Here is a 21,499-nt window from a genome sequence, read left to right on the forward strand (position 1 = left end):
AATAATCCTTTTTCCAATTTTTTTTCTTCAGAAAACATTGAACATTGAAACTTTTTGCAATTTCAAATTATTTTTCATTACAGCTTTCAGAAGGGATGTGTATTTAGTTCTGGTTAGTTTTTCTGAATTTATGAAAACAAAAAAACAGGCTTTAACAGTTTCACAGTATTTTAATACCTGTTTGATTTTGCTTTTCCTCACATAAAGCTACCTTGATCTTTTATCTGCTCTCCAGGCATTGATAACAATTTTTGCACTCAGTGCACCAGTCTATATATTCCATGAATTTTGCTTCATTTTTGAACAAGTACATATTGAGACGACTCTCCACCAATAGCATTGCAACAACAATATTGGCATAGCTGGCTTTCTTTGCTATTCCTGCAACATCCTTATTTTCTCAATTGGTATAGCATTGTTTAAAATGTAAGGTTTTTTACATGTACCTATGAACATGCTTCTTTGCCATTTCAGTTCTTTTTTGCATTTATTTCTTGTTACCAAATTATAAGAGATGTTAGTATGAATTTGCAATCAATGTTTCACTATTGAAATTCCTGTTGCAGTTGAAAATGAGATTGGTATGACTTTTGACTTCTTGAATCTGGTTGTGGATCGATTATCTCTTCCCAGTAAGATTCTCCTCATGAAGTGGTCCCTCGATCCACAGCTTTTTGGTGAGTGTGGTCTCAGGTGGGGACAGCCTCATTTATGCCCTTGCAACCAACTGGAACACCAAACTTCCTTTCCTTTGACCTACCATTCCACATCTACTAACTTTTGGTGGTGGTTGCATTCTGTCAAGATTGAGGGGGGTCTTCACATCTATTCTTACCCTTCTGTTTGACTCCTCTCCAGAGTTCTATTCCTATTCCAAATTACTCTGTGTCTGATCCTACTGGTGACATCATATTAGCTGGCACAACCGTTGTTCCAACTTCTCCTATCTTTACCTCTGTGTCGGTCTGTATTCTGTCAATGTTGATGTGATGTTGTCCTTCCAGACAACACCATACCCTGTCTTCTCATATGGCTTTTATAAGATTCATTGTTTCAAGCCAGGGACTGATTCTACGTGTTGCACCTTTCCTTTCCTAATTCATAAGACTTTCTTCTGCGTCCATTTACCACAAGTAATGGTATACAAGTCTCTTTAATGGTTTCTGTCCTTCCCACCCTTTAATACATCATCTATTCCAGTAGTTGTTGTGGTTGTTTGTCAGTGCCTTGTCCACTTCGACTGTGTCTAGCTTTTGGCCTTGTCAAAGACCTTCAATTTTTTCAGGTTTTGTTTTCTCCTTGTAATTTTCCTCCTTTTCTGCTGCTTTTGAATAATGTGTGCTCCACATTCCTATGATTTATCTGATTCTCAGTGAGACCCTTTATGCTTTTCTTGTCTTCACATTCCATTTCCCATCAAGACCTATTTTATTCTTTTCCTTTCTTGCAGACATTGTAGATCAGGTATTTATGCCTTTACTGTTATCTTCTTTCTCTACCATTCCTCTTGTGCCTTCCTATGTTCTGACTGGTCCTCTATCCTACAGATAAATGCTACACGTGAAGGCTGTTTAGCTTTCACATTTTTTTTTTTTTTTTTACCTTTCATCTCCCACTCGTACTTCCATTTCAATCCTGATCAGCTTCTTTGGCCAGTCCAGTCCTTACGGTGTCATGTGGTATGTTCTGCCTTCTTTTGGGCTTCACATTTCTGGCTTTGTATGCCCTGAAACCATTTCCCACAATTTTTCTGTCACTTCCCACAATTTATCTGTCACTTCCTACAATTTATCTGTCACTTACTGGCTGGGTTTGCATACTTTTGGTCCTCTTACTGGGGTCTTTATGAGGCAACAGTGTATAGAGCTACAAAAATTTGATAATTGTGGAACTCTGTTTTTAAAAGAGGTATTTAGACAACAGTCATAACAATAAGTGATATCTTGTATGAAAACTATTCATTACATAAAATTATGATAAATATAAAATGGTAATTGATTTTTTTGATGTAATAAACATAAGTAAAATACAATTATAAATATTATGCAAAGAAAATATATGAAGTTTTCTTACTTTAAATAACAAATTGTAAAATGAAATGTTTAATTTTACATCAAACCACATGGATAGTGTGTTTGTGGAAGTTTCTAGGTATTGTTTTTTATTTTAAATTACAAAGTAAATTAAGTAGTTTTGTGAGCTGAGAGAGTAGTTGATTATACTAATTAAATAGAAAGTTGAACAAGAGCGTAGGTTTTATTTTGTACATTGATTTTTAAAAACCTGGTAGGAAGTCATGCATGACTGTCAGAATTTGTATAATCATTTCTGCCAAAAATGTAAAACAATAAGTTTTATTACAACATTTTAAAAGTAAAACAAAGAAAATTTATAAAAGTGTCAGAATTCATATTACTATTTCTGCCAATAATGTAAAACAATTGCAGTTTTATAACAACGTTTTAAAAATAAAACAACAAAAGTACATAAAAGTGTTAGAATTTATTTCATTGACAGAAATTATTATATTTATATGCTCATTTATACTTAATTAATATTAATAGAATGGTTGAAAGCAGCACATCTTTCTTTTCAGTATTAGTACTTCTATGCATTTGACATGGATTGTTATATTAAAAATGAAATGTAGATGTTTTCTATTTCAAAGTATTTGAACATAACTTTTTTGATCAGATAATACCTTGGTAAGGATGGCCAGTGTTACTTTTTTTTTTATTTCTCAAACTCTTAATGCCAAGCATGAGTTATGAAACCTTGTCTGCCTGGTTGAAGTTGTGCATGTACAAAGATAATTCAGTTTATATTTTACTATGGATTGCACCTCTTATAACAAATTGTATTTGTGCGCATGCTGTTTTCCTGCCTGTATTAGATTCATTTCCTTCTTGAAGGATGGAGAGCATACCTGTACCAGAAATAGTGCAGTACCTTACTAGTGTTCTTTGTATTTTTATGTGGGCTCACGTGTTTATTCTGGGTGGTTGTTTTTCACTTGATTTCTATGTAGTGCACCTAAACCGGCCAATTCACTTTGGCAGTGTGGAATTATAGATTTGTGTGAGTGGAGGTAAAACCATATTGAAAGTTAACATTTTTCTAATACTGAAAATGTATTTTTGATAGGTACTTACTTCTGCTCACACACTTCCCACAGCCAGCATTCCTTTCGTAAAACTTTAGAATTCTCGAAAGTGAGGATTGAGTGGGAATAGCAGAGGGAACTAGCAGCACAAATATAGGTGGTGCAATATTATTGCTGAATAAGTAAAGTGGTTTGTACACATTCAAAAATGGTATGAAATTAATGGGGTATATAGACTTGTACACCAAGCGAGAAAATGTGTAGCAATGCTTAAAGATCAGATAGGAAATCAAGATAACTTTGTGTGAGAGTAGGAGGTAAGTATCTGTTGGAAATACATTTTTCAGCATGAGAAAAAACATAATTTTTTGATCTTTTAAGACTACATGCTGTTGCTAATGTACTTTTAATAGTTATTTTGGGAGATGATGCAATTACACCCATGGGTTTACATAAAGCTTTTTGAATTAATAGCATTTTTTCTTCAGTTATTGCATTCTTGCCTTGTAATTGTTTCCAATATAAAGTTGTTTTTCTTTTCTGTTCAACAGAGTGATGTGATGGAATTGAAATCTTGTATACCAACAGATGCAGTACCACCTGGTGTAGATTTTACATACATGACTCTCCCTAGTGACTTTGATTTTTCTAAGTACCATGAAGTGTTTGTATCAAACATAGATAATCCATCTCAAATCTGGATACAACTAAAAGGCAGAGATACTACAGATAGCTTAAACAGTCTAATGGATAAGCTTGAGTATGAATCAAATTACTTTTGTTACTATTTATTTATTATTACTTGATATATTTTGTTCAAGTTGTTTTTACATAAGTTATTGAACAACATATGGCTGTGTATGGTAACAGGATGATTTTAAAATATTGTTACAAAAACAGCACTTGTGTGTCAACATTTTAGATTATAAACTGAATGTAAAATTAAAAACAATATTGCCTTTTTTAGCATAAAGTTGGATTAATAAGCTATCATTCAGATTAGATAATTTGGAAATGTATTTATGTATCAAATAAAACATCTTATATTCCAGAGTTGTATATTACAACAAAATTGGAGATTTCTACAGAATACCCAACAGCAACATCATGATTGGTGGTGTTTGTGCTGCACTGTTCCCTGAGGATGACAATTGGCACAGAGCATTGATAACTGGTATACCTAGTCATGATATTGTAGAGGTATTTATACGTCTTTTGAGATATGTTTAGTAAGAGCAAAGATGTAAAGTTTGTGCAATATGCATTTTCTAAACACACCCAGTATGAACTAGGAACATTTTTGTTTTCTCTATAATGCTTGACTTGATTTATCAGGGTGACTACAACTTTAGAAGCATGGGAAAGTTAGGAAGTGTAAAAAAGGGGCCATAAAAAATTTCTCTCTTTTATATTTTTTGTCTCTAAATGTCCACAAAACCATGTTGCTTATTTGTGCTTGTTATTTGTACACTTGAAATTAGTCCCCAAGTGGTACAGCGGTATGTCTGTGGACTCTCACTGCTGAGAAACGGCTTTCGATACTCATGGTGGGCAGAACACAGATAGCCCATTGTGTAGCTTTCTGCTTAATTTTAAAAAAACAAACAAATTTGAAAATAATCTTGGTTAGTAACTTTATTTTATCTGGTGACTGTCCCCTGCTGGTACAATGCTAAAATCAGGGTTTTGATTTCCCTTAGTGGACTTAGCAGACAACCCAATGTGGCTTTGTTATGAGAAAACACACACAGTATCTGATGATAATTGTCTCATTTATTATATTTGATTATTGTTTTGACCAGATATTACTTTACTTTAATGTAAAGCAACTTCCTGTTATTAATCCTTAAGTTTCAATGCCCAAGATTACAATCTCAGTTGGTACTAACTATGTGGGGTTATGAAGAAGTTGAAATATCACTGTGTTTGTAAAGATGTGGAAAATCTTGAATTTTTCCAGGAAAGACGTTTTTTTGGGAAAATGTCACTGTAAGTAGAGTTGGTACTAACAAAAGATGTATTTCTTCAACATAGAGATTTCTTAATTTCAGGCTTTCTTAAACTGATGAAGTAATACACTGGAATAATGTAGGTTAAATTTTATGTTACCTGAAAATTATGACAAAGCATTGGAGAATAAACTGCTAATCAGTTTAGCACTGGATTTGTTACATATTTATGATGGATTCCAAAAATTTAGTAACAACTATGTTTATGGATAGTGCTGTAAAGTACCATCTGTAAAGTGAGATTAGACTGAAACTTTTTAAGCCAGATGCTTTACAATTTTTATAGTTTTAGTCTTAAAATCTAAATAATTGTTCAGAAGCAGAGACCGTAAATTGTAATTCTTAACTTCCAAAGAACACACTTCTTACATTTCAGTTATTTTATATTCGAGCTTTATAACTTACTCTATATTGTAATTCATTAGAAGCAAAACCAGATAACACAATTACTTCTGGAAACTGGACTTTTTTTTACCATGTGTAAATGGCAAATGATCATTGTGATTGTGATGATCAGCTATGTAGTCATTGTACAGGAAGTAAGATTTCACTTGTTTGTGAGAATATGATCAAAATTGGGAAATAGCATTACATGTCTGTAGAGTGATTAAGATATGGGAAAACAAAGAGGAAAAGTAGTTTTTGAAATAATAACAGCCTATGAGAATATGTGTTTGTCCAATAAGTACTTTCTGGAGCAGTTGGGGTGCCAACAGAAGCATTTCATGAAAATGATACAGAAATAAAAAATTCTAAAAAGGTAACTCGCCTCAGCACATGGATTAGCTGTCATTCTCAGCTCATCTGCCAAAGAGACTTGCATTCTTGAGGTAATTTTACGTGAATTACCCCTCAGTGTGGATTCCTGTATGTGGTGTGGGGACTTCCAAAAGGAGGTAAACATCCAGTTACATGTTTGTCATGTGTGGTGATCTATGAAGGGCAGGAGAGGATCCTGGTGGTTAAGGGGTTCAACTGTAACACACCACTTTGGTCTTAAATTCCTGTAGACAGTCAACCTTGGTGTGGCCCCCCTCAGGGTCAGTCAGTTGGTCCACTTGGGCTAGGATTAACCAAGTACCAGTATTGAGCATTCTCAGTGGGTGTTATGGACATTGTGTCTGATGCTGATGTTTAGGTATAGTGCTCATGAAACTGTGGCACTGCTGCAGTGTTCTTGTTTACCATTACAGTGCATCTCCTCATAAGACTCGATGGTTGGTGGGTGGGTGGGGGTCAGTGGGTACTGAAATTTTTCTTTATTATGGATTCCCCAAATAAAAATAAAATAATAATAAAAAACAGATCATTGGTAAACAACCACGTCTTGAAGATTCTGAGCAGCAGTCTTTAACTTCTTCAATGCTGTATCTCATTTTCTAATATTACATTCTTTATTAGACAAATCTTTAGAACAAATGTTTCCCTTTTTTATTGAGAAGGGACTAGAGGGGTTTACTGGTTCACCTATGTTAATAAGAAAGCTATGTTCTAGGGACATCTTGGTTGAAACATTCACTTCAAAACACAGTGAACTTCTCTTGCATTTGAAGGAATATACCCATTGAGGCAACTCCTGATGTTACTTTGAATTTGTCACAAGAAGTTATTGTTGAGAGAGATTTGAAGTGCTTCCTACACTTCTCCAGTCCAGAGTTTGTACACTGAGCCTCATGAATCTTCTCCACACCTCATCCATTTGCAACTGTCTTTACTGTATACCTCAAAACTTTAGTCTTTACCACAACATCCCAGCTAGGATTCTGTTTTCTTTCCTCAGTAGGCCATGCTTTTTTTAGAATAGATGGTCTGTCATTGTTCCTTTTGTTCTCTGAATTGGGCCTGTTCCAGGATGATGTTGCTGCTTTCACAGGTCAGCCTATTTCACCATGCCTTATTATCATTCTTCAAATATGACCTTTGAGTTATCTGAAGAAGGCAAATAATCCTGATTGGAAGTACTGTCTACTATTTGCTGAACATTATATGTTAGTGCATATGGAGGTGTGTCACCCTCCTGTTGGTGGAGGGCTTTTATTACATGATGACATAATCATGCAATAGTGCAATTTTTGTAAAATTAGATAGGCATTGTCTCAGAGTTAGCAGCATTCAAATGCTTTTGACAGATGAGCTAAGGAAGACAGCTAATCTGTATGTGGATATATCTATGGAAAATACATTTCCAAGCTAGAAAAATGTTAACCTTTAAGAAATGAATTCCAATAATAACAAGTATTAAATAAAAATTATAAGATAGAGATAAAATAATTTTAATTATGTAATAGAAATTAAAATGTAATTGAAGCATATCAAATGGGTTGGTGCAGTGTTTAAAATACTGAGACAGCAGGACATTTATTTTATTTATCAACTCTTGATTGAAATCCTATTCTAATATTAGTGAGAACCACATCAGTAATTTAATGGTCATGATGAACAACAAAAAAGTTTTTGTTTTTGGTGGAAGATTTGTGGTTTTTCAACTCATTCTATAAGGTGTTCTGGATTTGTCCAACATACTGACGGTTGCATTTTGTTTGTCAAACATACAGTACTTTTGTGTTTGACATATTGGTTATGTTATAGTGTTTTCTTTTTCAATGTTAGTCAAAGAAATTTGTGATGTTTTGTGTGACAAGTTTCTTGATTGTATTGGTTGAATAGTTGTGTAGTGTACTTTATAGTGTTATATTTTGTTTTAAATAATTTACAATGTGTATACATAAATGACAGCTACACAGCATGTTGTTTTAGTAGAGTGTCTAGCTGTTACAATTTCTTTTTATGCAGTGGTGAAACCATGATTAGTGGTATGTTTATTGACACTAGATATATTGGTAGCAAACAACTTGTGGGTATATCTACACGTGTGGTTAATGTGACTTTTTCAAAGATTTATTGGTGCATTCAACCTACACTTTTATTTTTACTTATTATTCTTTTCTTCTGCTAAACCAAAAATAATGACATACATTATTTTTTCTCTTTTTTTATTTTATATTTATTATGTTCTCAGGTGTTGTACGTGGATTATGGAAGTCGATGTAAAGTGAAGAAAGAACATATCAGATACCTCAGGTGAAAACACTTTGGTATCTTTGATCTGCACATAAATGTATTTCTGTATATACACATTTACTATTACAAGTACACAAGACAGTTCTTATAACAAAATTTGTCTTTAAGATAAATATCGCTATACATAAATTTCAACATTCATGTAAGAATCCCTTAAACATTTGTATACAAATGTTAATGTTTTCTTTTATCGTATCTTTTGAGTATTATTATTACATAGCTGTAGGTCTCATGGAAGTATTATTTTGTAAGATTTACAAGGAAACAGAAAGATAGATACTGTGAAAAAAATGGCTAATTTGGACTTCAGTAAACTACTCAAAGGTTTTAACTGGACCTGTTAATAATAGTGATGATATTCTTTCAAACATTTAATATATCTGTGGGCAAGTTGCTATCCTAAGCAATTAGACACAGAGTATTTATTTGTAGAATTACAGTTGTTTATATGTGGTCAGGACACCATTACAAACCATAACACATGGTTATAAATGTTACTTAAACTTCAGTTTTTTTAATTTTTCATTTAATATTCAGTATTGAATTAATCTGAGATATATATCATGGTAATAAAATAATATGTGCAGCTTGAAGTACTCCTATGTTATTCAAGTTTTTATTAGTGTCTGATAAACCAGACCTGAAAAGAACTAAATGAATGATCCACAAAAACAATGTGTTGTTTCCATTTAACGTACTGACATAAAACTTGTTGAATTTATTAATATTATTATACTAAGCTATGTAACATTCACATCTCTGAAGTGAATGAAACTTGTAGGAAAATAACATTTTGCAGTAAGACATGGATAAAATTAGTGCACTAATACTGTTTTAGTAGTTTGTGTCTTGAAATCCATGAAACTGCAAACAGTTTAATTACTATTATATATAGGTTTTACCATATTTATGGTTAGTGTGGAAGGAACAGATAAATTTTCAAGTAATTTATAATGAACTTGTACACGCTTATCCTGTTGTAATAACTTGCATTTGTGGAAATAAATTTTACTTATTTTTTTCTGATTTAAAAATCTCTAGGAGAGAGAGTATTGCTAATGGGATTAGGTTTCACAGGTGAGATGAGAGATTGTTAGGCTGTGTTTTTAGGTTATTAGGTAATTATTCATATGTACAAAAATGGCTTAGATCAACTTGTGATCTAAGGGTCATGGGTTCGAATCCCAGTCACACCAAACATGCTCACCCTTTCAGCTGTGGGGGGGTTTATAATGTGATGGTCAATCCCACAATTTATTGGTAAAAGAGTAACCCAAAAGTTGGCAGTGGGTGGTGATGACTAGATGCCTTCCCTGTAGTCTGACACTGCTAAATTAGGGATGGCTAGCATAGATAGCCCTTGTGTAGCTTTGCACGAAATTCAAACCAAACCATATTTTCAAAACTGTCAACAGTAGGACATGTTCATTGAGTTGCATGATATCAAGTAATGAATTTGCTACTTAAACATGTTAATTGTTTCTTAAATTATATCCCTCTGGGTACTTTTCATTTTACTTCATTATTCAAATGTTTGTAGTAACCATTAACTGCAAGGGCTAACTAAAACTTTACTGTAACTGTTGTTAAGAAACTGCAGTCATAATTTATTTTGTATAAATAATGCTCAATTTACAAGTGTTGTTTACCCCTTTGTTTCAGTAAGAGTTATTACCTTACACTTTACTATGGAATATTCTGCATGTGCCATAAACTTTGAACAAATTCCCACCCCTACATGCATTGATGTGTGTTGTACCAACATATTATATAATCACCATAATGCTCTAGCTTTCCACTAATAGAGAATGGATAACATGATCTCCATATGTGGTATTTCATATAAACTCTAGCATATTATCATTGGCTCATTCTTTCTTCAACACTACCTATGTTCATGTTTTTTTGCCTGTGTTTTTCATTTTGTAATTTTCTTATTCAGCTTTCTATCTTCCTGTAGTGCTATATTACCTTTGACCTTGTTGAATTTTTGTTTTGTTAACTTTATTGCAGCTTTTTTTCTTCCCTAGCCACCATATTTCTGCTTTAGGCTACTTTCCAGAAAGTTTGCTGCATATTTGTATTTCCCATGGTCTAGGCATTCCTTTTTGTTAATTTTCTCCAACTAACTTAACAGTAACTGGAGGAAGAATCTGATTATGTATGTACTTGGCATTTCACTGTTATCCCATCAATTCACTTAATAAAGCACGTATCCACTTATATATATGATTTGTGTGAGGTACTTTTGATGTCACAGATAACTTAGCTTATAAAACTTCATTCAATGATGGTTTTGTATGGTATACCAACAAGTTAACTGATCATGTTTCCACATTTGTGACTCAGGTGGTTGGTTCCTTTCCACCTATTTCCACTCCAGTTCAAGCTTTTAGTCATTTTATTTCATTGCCTTATGTGAAGTCTGCTTTCCTTGCAGATGATTTTGGTCAATGTCCCATTTCTGACTTTTGTTTCTGATTCTGATATTCCTTATGAAGAACTGGTACTTTCTCATTTTCTGTTTGCTAAGCTAATTACTCAGATATGTGGTATTTTATCTTTTTGACCTTCAGGTGTTTTACTTCATGCACCACCCCTGTTTCAACTCTGTTTTTTTAAACTTCTTTTTTGCATGTTCATCTCTGACTTCTTTGCTGTGTCCTTTTTTTATTTCTTGACCCCAATCTATTACATGTTTTTTTTTCTTTTCCAGCTCTCTGTTATTTTATTTTTTTTGTCTATCTTTACTACTTTACTGTATTTTATTTCTTCACTATGGCTCTTCATTGTGACCTTTATAGTTTTAGTGGAGACACCTGTTATCTTTGTTTGCCACATTGGTTTTCATTTCTTCTTTTCTTATCTTTATTTTAACTTGTTTTTTTGAGATCTTCTCAATCTGGTGTCTGTATCTCTTCCCCATATAGTCTATATCATTGTTTCACTCTTTGTTAATAGATTTGATCTCTGGTAGTTTTCCTAACTTCTTGTAATCCTGGACTTGAGCTGCATGCTTACTAACTTTTGTTGTTTCCTTGATTTTCCAACAAGTACCTCTGTCTGTTACTCATCTTTAGGAGTTAATGCAATATATTCCCTTCTCCTGTTTATCATTCTCCTTTTGCATGGCTAGTCGTCACATATCTCATTGGTGGTTCTTCTTTGAAATCTATCCTACACTCTGGTTTTGTCAGTGTACACATCTTCTACTTTGCCCTCCTGTGTTCTTCCTTCTCCATTCATCCTGGGGTTCTGTAATTTTTTTTTTATTGCTTTTCTCTCCTCCTTCATATTCCAGTTGCTCTCTTTCACTATCCACTTTCCTATCCTATTCTCACTGGTCTTCATTATCTTTAAGATGGCTTTTTTTTTGGATCTGGTTTCCCACCCAATACAAGGCTTTTATTCCCCTTTTTTTGTTGTTGTTGTCCTCATGAAGTTCAGGGTTTGGTGCCTTGCCATCATCTTGTTGTCTGAGTCAATTTCTTATTGGTTTTTGATTTGGGTTGAATAACTTTCTCATCTTTTGTGTTTTGTATGGGCTGTACATTGCTATCTTACTTAGACCACCTCTTTTTCATAGAAACTACCAATACCAATTTCTACAATGTCAAACCCTCGACTTTAACTGGTTATGTTTGCCAACTCAACCATTTTGCACATTGTTTTTTGGGTTAGTTGACCCTGTGTTTTCTGCATCTCTTTTCATCAGTTTTGGTATGTCACAGCTTCTCATGCCTCTTTTGATTGCTGGGTTTTAGAGACCTTACAAGCTGGTACATGGACCACACCTAACACATCTGTCTCTTATTTCTTACGTACCTGGACAGATTTGTATCCCTCTGTCTTTTGCCTCCCTCCAGTCACCATTCTTCAGTTTATCCAGATGCTCTAGTGTGTTGAATTTTGCTTGTTGTTTTATCTATTCATGTCCGTGTTATTCATATATTTTATGGCACATCCAGGTTTGTATCATGATTTTTTGTACATTTCATTACATTGTATGTTTCATAACAACAAGAAAAGAATGAACAGGAAGAAGCAAGATTCACCAGATCAAATATTATGCAAGGAAATAACACCTTAGATTCCAGATGCTTGGTGCTGTTGGAACCTACTGAGTGACTCTAACCTTTTCTTCACCAGTCCTGAGTTTTGTGGAGTGTCAATGTGAAGAATTTCTTCTGTTTGTATTGTCCTCTCCCACACTACCAGTAAGAGACAGGCTGGTGTGTTCCTTACACTTGTAGTATAGAACACTCCATTACAGTGTCTTCCAAGTAATTTCTGGTGAATATGTGCAGCTGAATGGGGATTACACTTGTCTCAGGATGTAGATGAAAGCTCGTCATCCTTCCACCTGTCATTATGATATCTGTTTCGTAAGTATATCGCTTACATGAAATTGCCTAGTGCCTTGGCCACACGAGACGTTTTTGCCTTCCACCCACCTTTGCGACTTATTACCATTGGCACTGTATTTATCCAATATTATTTACTGCAAACCTTTCTGTGATGTAAATGTAATATATTAATGAAAAAATAACTTGAGTAAAGAGTTAATTCCCTTTTTGAGAAAGACGCAGTCTTCCACCAAGGTACCACTGGCCTTGTGGAAGTTGCATCCTATGGAATTTTAATTTCTCTCATAATTTCAGAAAACTTCATCTTTGAAGTTTACCAACATCATTTTTAATATAAGATTTTAGCTGTCAGTTGTGCAGAGAGGTAACATTTCTGAAGTTAACATTTTCCTTACCTGAAAATGCTTACTTTTCTGCACCCTACCTCTTTCAGTGCATTGCCTTTGCCTCTTCAAGAATGAACCTATGATCATGGTGATTACTGTGCATTGTTGTCATGTTGCTCTTCTATTGATGGATAACTACTGTATTGTAACAGTTATGTCATAGGCTAATTCAATACCACATACACATATGTATGGATGAACGTTTGTTTAAGTCTTGTGGCATGCATAGAAACATTTATGCCACTTGACTGCAAGTGAGGCAGAGAGTTAAGAATCTGTCAGTAATGGATTTTAAAGAAAGTGTTAACTTTTTGACATGAATGTGCTATTTTAAAAAAAATGTAAAAATTTGCGTAAAACTTAGATATAAGTGATAAAAAAATTTGAAATGAACTTTGTTCAGATAAATCTCAAGGTGTAATTCCCATTTATAGGTGTGTGTTTTGAAATTGTGGATTTGTTATAATGAATAAAACAATGATTTTTGTTTAGGTTATATAGATACAAGTTGGTTTTTTGTTGTTGTTAATACAGATATTCTAAATACGAAAAGTTATTCCAGTTGACTTACTAATGTAAATAGGGAGGAATTTGTATTGATAATTTAAGACCTGTAATAATAAAAATTAATTTTATACATTTCACATAAATAAAATGTTACATCATAAGGTGCACAAGAATGTTTCATTAAACAAAGCCACACCAGAATGCTTCATTAAAAAAAAATTCAAATTTTACGTTGTTTTTATTTTGTTATTTTTTTACAGGCAGAAGTTCTTTGGGCTCAAGGCTCAAGCTATGAAATCACAACTTGCTAATGTAAAGCCTGTTTCTGGAGTAAGTAGAAACTATTCTTTATCATAGATTTTGTAAAAGAGTTTGTAAGGTATAAGTGAAATATTTAAATTTCTAAAAAAGGTGATTCTGCATGCTCAATCAATAGAAATTTATTTAGTATAAAAATTTTAAGTCTATTGGGATTGTATTACTCACTTGCTAAAGTAAAGAAAATTTATATATATATATTTGTATAAATAGTATTAAAGTGTGAACTGTAAAGTATTATAACATGTGTATGTGTGTAATAGTACTTCCAGTATTTCATACGTTTTGTGTGCATATGTGTGTGTGTTTATATATATGCAGTGAAATTAAGTAATTACATCCAAATGAAGCCAAGTAAGTGAACAAAATCAAGAGAAAGGACTGCATTAAAAACAGCAAATCCCAACCTCTGATTAATTATATCATAACCATAAATTTTAAGCTACAAACAAAACACATTAAAATTAAACAAAGTATGCTGCATATTTTTAAAAAAGATCCTAGGGTACAGGCTACAATATGGAATTATAAAATGTATCCTAGGTTTTAAGAGGTGGTTAGAGAAGTAGACCGACAATGTGATGGAGATACACTGTCTATTGGTCTTAACCTTCATTTGCTAGTCTCACATAAAGAAATAAAATAGAGAAGCAGCAATATATATAAAAATGGAAATAAGGAGAGTGAGATGTGAGTGCTCAAGTCCACAATGTACCACATCTATATCACCCTTCACTGTCTGCAGACAGTTGTGAGAAGGTGACTGCTCTCTAAAGTAAACAAGAAAAAAGTAATTTAAAAATAATAACAAGAAAAATAAGGTACTAACATTTGGGGGTAAGCAAGTTAAAAACTTGTCTCTTGAAGTATATAGTGTGTCTGTAAATTTGTAAATAAGAATTTTGTATTTTCTAATTTTTGAATTTGACAGACCCTTATTTCATAAATTACATTTTTGGATAATTAAGTTAAAATATTATTTCATTTAGGACCTTTTTACACTTTTATATTAATATTTGCTCTTGTTATTTTTTAAATCTATTACAGCCAATACTATGATGATGAAGAAAAGTCCATATTTTCAAAGTGCTTGGGTTTTAGAATTTCATATGTTTGTTTTCACCTGATTTTTTTGAACCTACACTTTTTTCCTAATGTCATAAATGCAGCTAGTGTTAAATTTCGGATTGTGTGTGTGTGTGTGTGTGTTAGCTATTCATTGAGTGTGAATTAGAGAAATAATGTTGACTGTAATTGTGAATTTATAAAATGTATTTTTTGTGAAATGTGCAGGCCTTTATTGGTTCATAGATGTATCTTTAGTACAGAAACTTTATCAAATCTGATTTTTTTGTGTACAACAGAATTATACTTTTTTATTAAAGTCAGTCTAACTCAAACTCTGACAAGTCAAAGTGCATAGTGATGTCCATATAAAGAATAAAAATATTTTTATCCATCATATAGTTTGCAAATTGTACTTGCCTTGTCTGTCTGCCTTTTTACTTGAACATCTAGAGTTTTTTTCAGTACCCATATATCTTTTATTTGGTATTTTCTCAAACACAAACTATTGCAAAGATAGCAATGTAGGATAACATGAAAAGTTATTAACTCTGACATCTAATTCATAATAGTAGTGTGTTCAAAGTGAAGGCATGCACACTTTGATCTCAGCCTATCTACATAGCTTTTACTAGTTAATCCAGGTTATTAGCATTCAGCATTTGAGGTTAAAATTATTATTTTTCATACTAAAATATTTTTGTATTAATTTGATTATTTAATGTCTCTTTAGCAAATGCTTGGGAAGTTAGCTCTTAAGCTTTGGTGGTAGAGGGGTTGGTTAGTTTTTGAATGGTACTGGTGTCATTTCTGAGTCATGAAAAAGTTGGTAATTTGTACAATACATATATGGTATTCGTTAATTTTTTAAATTTAAGTGGAAAAAATAAGATTTCTAACTATTTTTCTTGTGTAATAAAACTTAGTGATGTAAGCCAAGTGTTCTATTTTACTACTATTTCGGTTTTTTTTAAAGAACGTGCAAGTTCCTAATAAGCGTGCATAGTCAGATATGTCAATAATTCATAATTGCATCTCTGTATAACATTTATTATTTTCATATTGGGTGTAGCAAATATTTATGTACAAGTTTTCTCTCTCTCTCTCTCTCTTTCAAAAACAGAAAAAATGGACAGATGCTGCAAAGCTTCGTCTTTTAGAAATGTGTATGGACAGACCACTGATGGCTCTTATGACAGATGTAATAGTAAGTTTTGTAAACTTTAGTGGATACTTTACCATTGAGTCTTTGTAAGTAGTTGTACAGCTACATCTAGAACAATTATTATAATTTCTTCATCAATGTCTTCAGATGTCTTCAGAAATTACAACTATTCCTACTTTATGGAATGCAATAGTTTGATTATTCTTCCTTTTGATATGTGTTTAAGCTCTGTATTAGAGGGCTCAACTAGATAAACTGTTGGAGTATGAAAACATGCATTTGACAGTTTAGAATGTTATATCATTCACTCATTTTTTTTATGCCCACCTGAATCGTATATCCGACATAAAGATAATCTGTAAGTGAAAAGAAAATTTTTTTAGTTTAAGTTTTGTGTAGCCCTTAATGCTGAGTGATCATATCATATTTAATATGTAATAGTAAAAATGAAAATATTTTAATTTTGTGCATTGTAAATGTCAATAAATTAAATGTTAGTTTGCTTTATTTTTGTTATAGTAACTGTAGGGCTTATAGATAAGTTAAAAAGTCATGGTCAACATTTAGAGCATCTGGGATTTTATGTTTTGTTACATAGTTAAAGATAGAAGTTGTTTCTTATTTCTGTGTGTGTTTGTGTGGGTATGTATGTATATCTATATATGCATTTAAGTACACAAAGCTGCTATAATTATATAAATAGGTCAGTTAAACATACTTGTGCAACTGCTCAGCAAAAAAATAACATTTATAGGTATGATTAAAATGTAGTCCCTCTTAGCAGTTGCATATTTGTTTTATGATTCGATTTAGAAATGGGTATAAAGATAGTATTCTCCAAAATTCTTATGATAAACACCATTTAATAAAGTTCAACAAATTGGGTTTGTCTATAGCCGAAAGTGTACTCATATTCCTCTAAAAAAGGTTGTTGTTTGTAGCTACATTTATATTGAATGTATCTTTGACCTTTAAATAATTCAGAAGGCCTTATGTGAATTTCCAACATAATGTCTGATGTTCCTAACAGATACTGTCCAAAGTCACAATTTTCATGTTACATGTATGTCTTTCTGCATATAGCAACTGTAAGGTGTAATTTAAGTTATGTTGGCTGAGAGACGAAGCCATTTAACCCTTTTGCCTCAGGTATTATTTACTATGCGTGACAGAAAGTTTTACTTTTTGTTTATGTCATACCAATTAATATGGCATAAAAACTCTTGGCTGATAATCTATATTTGAATACTATACAAGATTTAAGTTCTTAATTCTGTAAGGAAATATTTCAAAAAACAAAATTTTCTCTAGGCATCCTCCCTTTGTATTTTATTCACCACTCCTTCAAAATGTACAAAATTAATCTTAAATTTCTTCATATAGTTTTGTCATAGTTCAGACAAATCATAATTTTTATGGCTTTCAGTTTTCTTTGATTACAGAGCTGTAAATAGAAAATCATACACCTTCTGCCACACCTATCTGTCACAACATCTCGTTCAGGCATTGTTAATAGTTCTCTTTTATGTTTGGTTATGTATTACCTAGAACCAATAGAAGTTGAAGGTTTTCATCTGTCAAATGATGTATTATATAACGTGTACCGAAAAGATAAGTGTCCGTTTCACTCTCTCTCTCTCTCTCTTTTTTTTTCCCATGTGAAAATTAACAACCAGCTTGGATGAATTTCTAGCAACTCTTGTCACATAATTAGGAAATGAAAAGAATTTTACGATTTAGAGGAAATTGTCTGCTTTTATCTTGTTATTAGTCTATATCCTTTGGTGCATTATTTAATGCACTACTACTATTAGTATAAAATATGTATATTTAAGTATAATTGACACTCAATAGCAATAAAAAAAGAGAGTGAATAAGTAATTTATTTCTTCTTGTTCATGTTTATACTTTATTATTCTAAAAGTAATTAAAATGTAAGACTGGGAATCTTTTTAGATTAGATCAAATAAATAATATTACCTAGTTAATTCAAATTAAACTGTGTAATATGAGCTGCATGTGTCCCTAGTGACTTCTAACTTATTGTGCTGCAAGAAATAGCAGTTAGATATAGTTTAAAGGGCAATAAAATATTAAAATGTAATTATAAATAGTGTATATTATTATGAGCTTAAAGCTACTTAGGATAAACTAATGTAATTTGATGTCACAATTTGAAATAATTTCAGAAAGAAAAAAATGGTAATTTAAAGTGTTTTTTCTTATTTTGTTTAGTGATTTATGAGGTCAGTTGAATTGACAAAAGTCATCTTGAGTTACAGAAAATAACTGTTGAAGTATAAATTTTTACTAGAAAAAAACGTTTGGTTTAGGAAGTTTCAGGGATTACACAAACGAAATTGGAAATCTTTCAGATGAGAAAGAGAATTTTTAATCTCAACTTGAAAATTATTTTGCACACAGACCATACAAAACAAATACTCAGTATATATTTATGGACAAATATTTATTTTAGTTTATTAAAAATACTTCACTAAAATTATGATTTACTGTATTGGAAGGACATATTATGTTAACTGAAAGATTCTGAATTTTGTGAAGATGTACACACTATATAAAAAGTTAGAAGTATTAGATCTGTAAAGACTAAACGGATACAAAGAGGTTATGTTGTTGGTCAAAACGACTGAGCCCATGTTGCACTGCAGAAAGCCCAACAAAATAAAAGTTTTTATTTTTAAACTACTATGCTTTTATATATGGTGCTTTTCATATCAAGACATTTCCAGTTTTATTTTTCAAGTTTTTAAAGGTTGCAATTTCTATAAACATCTGCTGCAAGGTTCAATCCTGTGACCAGCAATAAAATAACATAAAAATAACAACTTTCAGTTGTGAATTTTGAAAGTTTTACTGAAATAAATGCTGATGAAGTGCACAGTTTTTTTTTCGCCCAAACTTTAGACATTAAAAATAGAAGTATGCAGTTTCTTCATATTTGATAAACAAAATAAAAAATACTGAAAGATAATTTTTTATTTTTATGAATGACTGAGACTAAGTAAGAAATTCTCTTAATAAGATGAAAGATCTTAGAATGACTCACTTTATTTTTATTTAAGGATGATATTGAAAAACTTGAAACCCCGAGTCCAATAATGAATAGACATTTCAAGAGGCATAGAATTTTATATCTGTTTATAATGAAGTATACGAGCCTGCTAGCTATCAACACAGTTTATCGTGATACTAACCTGTAAAATATTTCTGTATAATTGAGAAGTCTCTTAGATTTTGCATTCAGAATTCAGACTTTCATTTTTCTTTCTTTTGTATAATTTGAAAAAGTGGACATAAATTCTTCAGAGCCTATGCCTATGATATATTGGTTACTAAGTGCTTTCATTAATTTTATCTTTTATTTTCAGTTTAAAATTTTAATTCATTATGTTTATATCTTAATTACATTTTATTTCAGGTAATGAAATTTTTAGACATAAGGTTTTCCTCTCTGTTTGCCACTTTCTTTTATAATCTGCTAGACTGTATGAACTGTTTGTTGTACCACAGATTACAAGATATGTAACATTGTGTATAAGAAAATGAATTTGAAATACAATAATAAAGAATATAAAATTAATAGTAATGTATGAAGATCAAAAAGGTAGTTTGTTAATAAGCTATAATGTATGGGGAATAAATAATTGACAAAACAATTGCATAACTCTGTCCTGTAGAACATTAAGTTCTTTAAATAACATTTTTTCAAAATATATTGAATTTTTTGTTGACCTAGACTTTTTTTTAAATTCATGTATATATGTAGGTTGTTTAGAAAACTATGAGAAATTTTATAAATGTGTGTGAATATTATTGTGCACTCACTATTGTACCTGCTTGAAGTCCTTCTGTGGGATTTTGAATATGATTGGTTAAGTTATAGATCGTATGTTCTACATAACATGTTGCTCCAGTAGGTTAATGACAAGTTTTCAGACTTACACCATAAATTCAGAAGTGTTTATTATTTGCAATTGGCAATAGAAATTTTGTAGTAAATAGGTTATTTTCTGTCCTAAAAATTATTAATTATTAATTAGGCAGGTGATGAATTCTCGGTATATTTGTGTGATACATCTTATGATGAGGATTTCCATTTAAATGATGCATTGGTAAAAGAAGGACATGCTGTTTTTGGTAACGTTAACGAACCTGACTTGCCACCATCTTTGACTCAACAGTCTTCTTTGGTAAGAACCTGTATTCTTTATTTCTGTGCTCAAGACTTTACTTGTAATTCTCAACTGATAGATCATTTACAACCTGCAGTCCTCGTACTATACTTTTTTAATCTGTATTTACCTATGCAGTACAAATGCTAACACAAATTTTTGTCTCCTTTGTCTGAGTATTATATGTATCAATATATAAAATAGAGCCTAATAAAGCACACGGTATGCAGGAGCCCTTATTCTTGCTGTACATTAGTATTAGACTGTCTGAGCCATAGGTCATATTTAATTCTGTGTAAAACAATAATTCTGTTGTTTTTTCTTAGTTCACACCAGTGTGTTTTTCTTTGACTTTCACATGGAGACATTTGTAACACACTTTGATTTATTGCAAGCAATATTTTGAGACATGTTTTAACTAAAAAAAATGTGCCTAAAAGTGCAGAATTTTCTGTAAATATAAGGTTTGGTGTTTGATGTTTAGAAAATGTTTTGTTACTCAACTACCACGTACTTTTGTTCTCACTGCATGCCATTAGTATAACTGATTTGTTTTTTGTTTTTTTTATTTTAATACCAAACAGTATAGGTTTTATAATAAGCAAAAAATGTCTCACATTGCTAGAATTATACTCTTATTAAAGAGATTCTTTGGCATGGTTAACTTTACATGTTTAGGAATAATCTAAATTTATTAGGCTGGCTGAACTTCCTGTGAAATTATTAAGATTGTGGCCAAATATATTGTTAACAACAAAGGTACTCATCTGATGAAACAATGCATTCTAATCTTCATAAGTGAGAAAGTATATTTAATCAGCTGTACCAAATGGATTTTTTTAGTTTTGCCTTTAATTCATATCTTTCTGTGCTCAGAAGTTAATGTTATTGAGGAGTCATTAATGTCAACACTATCCATTTGTAGTTTTTCTCTCATAAATAAAAAATGATCTTATGAAAAAGTAGACAACATAAATTTACACATTTATATCAATATGTGATCATTTTTGTATTTTGAGGAAGTGATGTACAGACAATTTGGTTGTAATGCTAGGCTTAAATAATCCATATTTTAAAGAAAATAGATGAAAATATCAATACTGAAATTAATTCAACTAACAAAACTCGATTTGTTTTTGAACTATTCACAAAAGTAAAAATCACTTTTCATTCATTTATTTAAAAACAAATGTTTAGCGTGAATAGACAATATTTTTATTTTGTTAGAAGGAAAAATCACATTGTTTACTATAATGATATTGGGTCATTCTATGTCAAATCATCCAGGTGGCTGCAGGTGACCCC

The 21,499-nt window shown here is 31.7% G+C and overlaps 1 protein-coding gene across 5 annotated transcripts in view; it reads left to right on the forward strand.

Annotated features, from left to right (window-relative positions):
• Positions 1 to 21,499, forward strand: part of LOC143248825 (tudor domain-containing protein 5-like) — a 103,317-nt gene that overhangs the window by 34,810 nt on the left and 47,008 nt on the right. For all 5 annotated transcript variants that reach the window (XM_076497617.1, XM_076497613.1, XM_076497615.1 and 2 more), the window contains exons 8-13: positions 3,655 to 3,863; positions 4,156 to 4,303; positions 8,132 to 8,193; positions 13,714 to 13,783; positions 15,960 to 16,043; positions 20,063 to 20,212. In XM_076497617.1, coding sequence (XP_076353732.1) covers positions 3,655 to 3,863; positions 4,156 to 4,303; positions 8,132 to 8,193; positions 13,714 to 13,783; positions 15,960 to 16,043; positions 20,063 to 20,212 — 723 coding nt within the window. The remainder of the gene's footprint in view (positions 1 to 3,654; positions 3,864 to 4,155; positions 4,304 to 8,131; positions 8,194 to 13,713; positions 13,784 to 15,959; positions 16,044 to 20,062; positions 20,213 to 21,499) is intronic.

Source organism: Tachypleus tridentatus, chromosome 4, assembly GCF_004210375.1.
Source record: "Tachypleus tridentatus isolate NWPU-2018 chromosome 4, ASM421037v1, whole genome shotgun sequence".
NCBI classification, from domain to species: Eukaryota; Metazoa; Arthropoda; class Merostomata; order Xiphosura; family Limulidae; genus Tachypleus; species Tachypleus tridentatus.